At 37.9% G+C, this 8,321-nt stretch overlaps 1 protein-coding gene across 1 annotated transcript; it reads left to right on the top strand.

The window, feature by feature from the left end:
* The first annotated feature begins 1,528 nt into the window (after positions 1-1,528).
* On the top strand, positions 1,529-6,131 carry LOC120477524 (taste receptor type 1 member 1-like). The gene is made up of 6 exons (XM_039669167.2): positions 1,529-2,140; positions 2,258-2,555; positions 2,632-3,381; positions 3,493-3,705; positions 3,791-3,911; positions 4,911-6,131. The coding sequence occupies exons 1-6, from the start codon at positions 1,959-1,961 to the stop codon at positions 5,843-5,845; spliced, it is 2,499 nt and encodes an 832-aa protein (XP_039525101.2). The 5' UTR covers positions 1,529-1,958; the 3' UTR covers positions 5,846-6,131.
* Positions 6,132-8,321: the final 2,190 nt, after the last annotated feature.

Below are 8,321 nucleotides of genomic sequence, written 5' to 3'. Positions count from 1 at the left end.
TTGCTCCTGTTTCCCTGCCTTCCTGCCTGTATGTTTAAAATAAACCCGCATTTTGATGTTAATCTGGATTCCTCCCGCTCCTTCGTCCTGCACTCCTGCACCCCTGCACCACACCCCGTGACAATAGGCCCTATTAGTAAACGTATTGTCACATATTTTATAATATACTGTATATGTATATTAAAATATACTGTTAAACCATTTAACATACTGATCATTCATATATGGGATATATACGTATATATATATATATATATATATATATATATATCATAATGGGAGCTAGTCTTAACCTTAAGATGTTTCGTACCCAGAAATATAATTTTTGGTTTTACCCATTGTGATGGGTGGGGAATTTGGCATTTTTATACTCCTGTAGAACAGGAAGTCATGGCTGGACGTCTATTGCGATCTCAAAATTGGGGCAAATTGATAATACCTAGAATATCGAAATCGACTGCTGGCGCTACCACGTAGCCTAACCTATACTTTTCCTATTTAGCACCAAAGCTTTGGATCAGTCTTCCTAACATTGCCCGGGAAGCAGACATGGGGTGCGTTTCCCATACAACGACGTAGTTCGCTGTTTCACTACCATAGTATGATGTATCGTTGGAAAAATCAACTAGTCACGGCTGTTTCCCGAAACCCACTGTCGCAAAATATCGTTCAACCACGTTGGTTTTGCATGTGGTGGAGTAATAATAACTACCTTTAATGAAACTGTTTGAGATCCAAATAGCTAGATTTGTTTTATATAAATTACAGACATGTCATCTGAGGACTATTTCTAAGTGTTCTCAGTTGTTTTGCTTTATTACCAGACTCAATATTTGGCTCGTTCTTACATAGGCCTAGTATGCACGTTCGCATATGCGCACTCTTCAAATACGTTACTTCAAATCTTTTGACAAACTAAAAGACAGAAATTCCATTTGTATGTATTCTAAATAAAAGACACCGGTTGTACTGAACGTCAGCTTGCTTTTTTTTCTCAATATAAGGATTTCCTACCTCCAAATGTCATGCAATATAGAAACAATGCCTCTAACCATAGGTCGAGAGCTGTCGTTCAAACCACACAACTTTGCTGTTTGCGAATGTTCGTTGGAACGATGGTTTCGGGAAACACAGACTTGTTAAACTATATGCTGATAACGACGGAACTTGCGACCATATTTGGCTAACGATGCTTTCGGGAAACGCACCTCCCTGACCTAAAAGACACACTCCTGCCGTTTTTGTGCGTAAGTCTAAGTAAAGACCTTTATTTTTATTTATTTATTTTATTTTATTTAAAAATATTTTAATATGCCTTTATAACTGCTTGTGTTTCATATGAGTCCACTAGCTGTCTGTCTTCGCCTGTCGCTCAGGGGTACCTTGTCTGAGAAGCTGGGGTTCAAGCGCTTGTCAAAACCTTAGTGTCGATCCCTGTTTCATGCAACTTGTTACACCTCCGTTTTAAACATCAAACAACTTCACTTTCAGCAAAGCATTCTCTTTTTGCTGCCAAACAAATGTATTACACAAACTAGTACATCTCTAAAATAAATTGAGTTCCACACTTATGCCCAACTCCATGCCCTTAGCATATCACAAAATCTCATAAAATCTGTAAAAAATGCTTGAGACATTACAAATCTATTAGTGTGTGTTATAGTTAGGAAATGTATAGATTAGCTTATTAATAAGAATGAGATCATGATGGAGGCAGTTTTTAATGTTAAAACTCTGGGTATTTATTTATTTTTTGTGAAATGTGGTGAAATGCTCTACTTAATAACTGATTGATGTAAACTTTTTTGATTTTATGGAAATTGAACTTTGTATCAGTGAGTACAGTGGTTTAAGCAAATTGAATTGTGTTGTAATCAAATTGTATTGTTATATATAAGCCTGACTTCTATGGATTGCCACTACAGATTCCAGTTTTACAACCACGGTCCACGCAAACCATGCTTCTGAATAGCATTTACTCTTTCCTTTTTGCCTTAATTCATTATTTCCCTTTTAAAGTTTCTTGCTTAGAATCTGAGTTCAGCTTGAAAGGAGATTACTTGTTGGGTGGCCTTTTTCCTTTACATGAAGTTCAATATGCAACACCTCTGTTATCTCCAGAAGCTATTGAATGTTCCAGGTAAGAGAGCAATTTTTTTTACAGCAGATATATACAAATATTTGATATTTAAAGTCATTTTTTATTAATACAAAGATCAAATTAAGCGCAATTCACTTCCTCACTATTGTGTTCTAGATACACTTTCTCAGAATCTGGCTATCAGATGTTCCAAGTGATGAGGTTTGCTGTTGAAGAAATTAATAACTCCACCACTCTTTTGCCCAATGTTTCTCTGGGCTATGAAATTTTTGACCATTGTTCTGACACAAATAATTTCCCTTCAGTCTTAAGTTTTATCTCAAAAAATGGATCAATAAAACCTAAAGAAAAACTCAATAACTATCAGCCTAAAGTGATTGCTTTAACAGGGCCATATGGAAGCACGAGAACTATTACAATTGCACCACTGATCACTATGGACCTTATACCATTGGTAAATTGTTTTTCATTCCTCTTTTAATTTTTATAAAGAAATACAACACATAATACTGTTATCCTCTTTTTTAAAGGTGAATTATGGAGCTTCCAGCTATGCATTAAGTAATAAACTGCAGTATCCCTCTTTTCTAAGAACAGTGCCCAGCAACAAAGACCTTATTGAAATGATTATTCACATCATACAATGGTTTGGTTGGAACTGGGTTGCCTTTCTTGGTGGCCAAGACGATTACAGTGAAGACGGCCTAAGTCTTTTTAACAAGTACATACGCAATACTGGAATTTGTTTGGCCTATCAAGAGACTCTAAGTCAAAGTGCAAACTACAGTCTAACACTTAAAAAGATTGATATGCTTAACATCAATGTCATTGTTGTTTTCGCTGTGACACAATATGCAAGCAACATTATCAAAGCAGCCATAGCAAACAACATCCAAGGCAAAGTATGGATTGCAAGTGAAGCATGGGCTATGAATCAACAGCTTCCAAGAGAGCCAGGAATTGGGAAAATTGGAACAGTTATTGGCATTACAGAAAGATTGTTGTCTTTGCCCGGATTTAATGAATTCATCTATAAAGATAGGGGAACAACTGATGCTGTGCTGTGTGAAGCTGATAGTGAAGTCAAGAATAATAGTAAGACATGTAATCAAGATTGTGTTTGCGGCACAATGTTGACCGCAGAGGAGATTATAAATGAAAATCCCACATTCTCATATGCCATCTATGCTGCCATATATTCCATAGCTCATGCATTACATAATGTTCTGCAGTGTGACATGAATGAATGCAGCAAAAACACAGCAGTTAAGCCATACATGGTGAGTAAATGCATCATAAGATGATAATGAAATGTTTAAGGAAAAGTAATAGTATTTCTTATAGCAGCATTCATCAAATTAATGGGGACATTTTCCCACACTTTACAACAGCTCCTAGAACAAATCAAGAAGTTGGACTTCCCACTTAACGGCCGTCAGGTGAAATATGATGAAAATGGTGATCCAACCGTCAGTTTTGCAGTCATACGCTGGAATACTGAAACAAATCCTCCTCTATTTGATATGGTTGGCATATATGATAAAAATCCAGAAATTACTTTTACTATCAACAACTCTCTCTTGTCCTGGCATAACAATGGTTCGGTAAGATATCCTATTGGTGAGTATTTATCTAAACATTTACCTGATTTAGCTTAATTTTAATAACAAATTTTGATATTCCATAAAGGTTCCTTTCTCAAACTGTTCTGTTGAGTGCAAAGAAGGATTTTCGAGGGAACCTGATGGATATCATAGTTGCTGTTTTCTGTGTAAAAAATGTCCACGTAACAGCTATGTGAATTATTCCCGTGAGTACTTTAAGAGATGAATGAAAAAACCTTGGCATTTCTGCTTCTTCAGTCCACTTTATTTTAATTGGGAAAAAAAATCAAACACTTGCACATTTAGTTGTTATAGCACAAAAAAAATTACTGTAGTTCTGTAGTAAAAAAGTACTGCAGTAAAAAAATAGTTATTAAATAACAGCTCCATTATAAAATGTTAACCACATGGTCTAAATGTAAATGTTCATATTTTTTACCTTACAAATGTAAAATAATTATGTAAAATAATTACTGTGTCTACAAATCTACTATTAATAAAACCGTATAGAGACTGTCTATGTAAACACTCTTAATGGCAAACATGAAGTAAATTCACAAATAACAATTAAAAAAAGACAACTTCAAATAAATCTCACTAATGTTGATATTCAGATAAAATGTCAAAATTATTAGCCAATGTGTTGTGATTACCTAAGTTCAAGAAGAAAAAAATTGATGGGACATCATACCCCATCTTCTTCTATTGTGCCGTCTCCCAATGTTATGCTGGTGCTCCATTCTTTATTCTACACCATACCATCCAACACTATCTCACGACCAATTCGTACGAATTCGACGCATGATTAAAAAGTGGCTAATTCGTACTAATTCGTACGATTTGTCTAAACCCACGTGATGGTTAGGTTTAGGGGCGGGGTAAGGGGTAGGTCATTCGTACGAATTCATACGAATTGGCCAATTCGTAAAATATGTACGATTTAGCAAAATCTTATTAATTCGTACGAGTGAGGTCGTATGAATTGTTACGAATTAGCCACTTTTTAATCATTCGTCGAATTCGTACGACTTGGTCGTGAGATCGGGTTGTACCATCTGTAATGATTTCATTGTTTGAATGAACTATGGCATCTTAATCTATGTGAATTAATTTTCCATAGATATTTCCCACCAGCATGCATTATAAAATCAATGTTTGACCTTAATCACGAAAGTATTTTTTCATAGTGTTTTACTGTTTCTCAGGGGATCCCTATACATGTTTTCCATGTCCAGAGAGTGAATGGTCTGATGAGGGCAGCGCAACATGTAAGACACGTTCTGTTGTCTATCTTCAATTCACAGAAATCTCCTCCATCGCTGTCATGGTTTCTGCTACTTGTCTAATTAATCTCCTTTTTGCCATATTTTGCCTTTTCACCTATAATTACAACACACCAGTGGTGAGGTCTGCTGGTGGTAGCATGTGTATCCTGATGTTAACATGTTTGATAATGTCTAGCATAAGTGTGTTCTTTTTCTTTGGAAACCCCACATCTGTAGACTGCCTCCTGAGAAATGTCATATTTGCGTTTTTCTTCACTGTTTTTCTCTCCTGTATGGCTGTCCGTTCCTTTCAAATTGTTTGTATTTTCAAAATGGCTGCCAAGTTCCCCAACGTGCACAGCTTTTGGGTAAAGTACAATGGACAGTGGCTCTTTGTTGGATTTTTTTTTGTCATTCAATTAATTTCTTGTGTACTGTGGATGACTGTCTCAGCTCCCAAAACTTTCAGAGACTCATTCACTTTTAAAGACCAGATTATACTCAGCTGTGAAATAGGGAACACTATAACTATTAGCATTGTTATGTTTGTAGGTTGGTTTCTTGGTTCCCTGTGTCTCTTATTTTCTTACATGGGAAGAGATCTGCCAAAAGATTACAATGAAGCTAAATCAATAACATTCAGTCTCATTTTGTACATTGTGAGCTGGATTGTGTACTTCACAGCATACCTCATTCTCAAAAGTCAATACATTCAACTTGTTAATGCAATGGCCCAGATATCTAGTATATACGGAATTGTCTTCAGCTATTTCATACCAAAATCATACATTATAATATTCCAACCACAAAAGAACACTCCTGCATACTTTCAAGCATCTATTCAGAATTACACGCAGACCATTAGTAGGTCTTAGACCACAACAAAGCACAGTAAACACAGATGCTTCCTTTTAATTAGTTTTATTTAAAAATAAAATTCTGTAAAAGGCTTTTATAACTCATTGCTATACTGTGTCTTTAGATCCATTAGTAGTTCCCATTATTATTATCATTTGTTTGTGTTGTTATATCTGCTTGTATTGGTGCTGTATTTAAGTTTTGTTAAGAAAAAGCTATCCCCTTAAAAAGGCAAAATTGTTATAAAACACTTTACCGGTATGCCAGTAGACATTTAACTTCATCATTCATCAGCCTAAATGGTGAAATAAGCCCTTAATCACATTGCAATTTAACAGGTGAATAAAGAAGTGAAAAATGAAAAAAAAACAAAAAAAAAAACAACTGTCATCATTTATTAACTATTATGTTGTTCCAAACTTGCATTTCTTTCTTCTGAGTGACATAACAGAAGACCCTTTTAACATTCTTATTGACAGTGCTTTACCAGAAGACTGCTTATTCTGTTCACAGCCTACTTGCAAAATAAGGAAATACTATCTCATGTGTCTCAATGTCATATTTTTAACCACAGATTGTAGTAGTACAAATATCTATTTCATTCATTAATACAAACTATTCTTCCATTATATTTAATGTGGGATCATGTAATATTCCACCATGATAATCGAATGTTGTAGATTCCCTTTCGAGAATGGTCACTTCGTATTGCGTAGCTAATATGCAGTGGGGAAACTCCTTTCCTCGAGAAATATTGAAGCCTATATTTTTAAACGCATGCAGCGGCACAGCGAACATAATAGAGTGTCTAGCTCGCCCATTGGCTGTGTTGCGGGAGGTCCGGGGGGAACCCCACAAAAAAATAAGGTTGTTGATTGTGACCTGTGGAATGTTGGTCCAATCCTCTTTAATGGCTGTGCGAAGCAGCTGTATATCGGCAGGACCTGGAACACGCTGTCGTATACGCCGATCCCCTGACCCCCCAATACAGTAAAACTGCACATTTTAGAGTGGCCTTTTATTGTGGCCAGCCTTCGGCACACTTCTGCCACAATCATGCTGTCAAATCAGCATCTTGATATGCCACACCTGTGAGGTGGACGGATTATCACGGGCACGGCAAAGGAGAAGTGCTCAATAACACAGATTTAGACAGATTTGTGAACAATATTTGAGAGAAATAGACCTTTTGTGTACATAGAAAAAGTCTTAGATTCAGTCTTGGCTCTAAGCCCTGCCGAAACACTTTCAGCCCTCGCTGGACTCACTTTCTCAGCTTCCGGTCAGGCTGAAACATGTTGAGACCTATGCAGCACCACAGACCTAGCACTGTGCGCTACGAAGGCTACCACTCAGGCTGCTGGAGATTTTCCTATTGTAGTCAATGGAACGCAGTCAATGCAATGCATGCAACGTGTTTTTACAGCGACTCAAGTAAACCAAATAAAGAGTATGTTTCAAACACACAACATCTGGGTAACCGGTCCCACTTTTCTAGGTGGCCTTCCCCCAGTCTTCACTCTATCTCTGTACAGCCAGACCAAGGCCTGTCAAGCCAGCCCCAAAGAGAACATGTACACAAAACACAACACAGGGGTATTGGTTCACCCACGCTAGGCGGCCCAGCCCCATGTTTCATTCAAACCCTAGCCACAAGGGCCAAGGCCTGGCAAGCCATCTCCGGGTTTTGGGTTCAACTGGGTTTTGAACATTATAAAGCGATGCTATTGCTCCGAATCGCTCGCAGATCCCCGGGATTTCAGGCGGTCATCAAGACTTTGGTGAAAAGTGACGTGGCTCACGTGCTTTGCACCGAAGTACAAAATCTGCTAGCAAAAGGGTCGATAGAATTAGTCCCTCCCGCGCTGAGCCGATCAGGGTTTTGCAGTTGCTATTCCTTGTACCAAAAAAGGATGGCAGCACCCGCCCCATTTTAGACCTGAGACATCTGAACAAAGAACTCATGAGATGGCCATTCAGAATGAAACCTACCAAACAAATCCTTACGCAGGTACGCTTGGGGGATTGTTTTTTTTTAGGGTGGATCTGAAAGACGCTTACTTTCATATTCAGATAATGCCCAATCACAGGCAATTCTTGAGATTCACTTTCGAGGGGCAGGTTTATCAAAAAACGGTCCTACCATTTGGTCTGTCCCTGGCACCCCGTACATTTACGAAGTGCATGGACACAGCATTTTCTCTCCTGAGGCAAAAGGCAGTGCACATGCTGAACTACTGTATCTCGACAACTGGCTCATTATGGCTCAGTCGAAGACCGAATTATTGACACACAGATGCATGCTCCTCAGTCATTTGGAATGCTTGGGGCTCAGGATGAACAATATTTTACCAAGAGCAAGAACTGTTACCCAGCCAGAACGTAACCTTTCTGGGCACAGTTATTGACTCAACACTGATAAGAGCATGGCTCACACCAGAGCGTGTTCTCTCTATCCAGCAGCTGATAGCCTCATTCAGGGTAGGTGCGCAC

Source organism: Pimephales promelas, chromosome 14 (assembly GCF_988280905.1).
Source record: "Pimephales promelas chromosome 14, fPimPro1.hap1.1, whole genome shotgun sequence".
NCBI classification, from domain to species: domain Eukaryota; kingdom Metazoa; phylum Chordata; class Actinopteri; order Cypriniformes; family Leuciscidae; genus Pimephales; species Pimephales promelas.
The sequence above is the reverse complement of the archived record's forward strand: the minus strand, read 5'-3'. Positions and strand labels throughout refer to the sequence as shown.

Coding starts and splice junctions, on each gene's coding strand:
- LOC120477524 (XM_039669167.2), top strand. CDS start 1,959: ATGCTTCTGAATAGCATTTACTCTTTCCTTTTTGCCTTAATTCATTAT. Junction 2,556..2,631: donor CTATGGACCTTATACCATTG/GTAAATTGTTTT, acceptor TCTTTTTTAAAG/GTGAATTATGGAGCTTCCAG. Junction 3,912..4,910: donor CAGCTATGTGAATTATTCCC/GTGAGTACTTTA, acceptor ACTGTTTCTCAG/GGGATCCCTATACATGTTTT.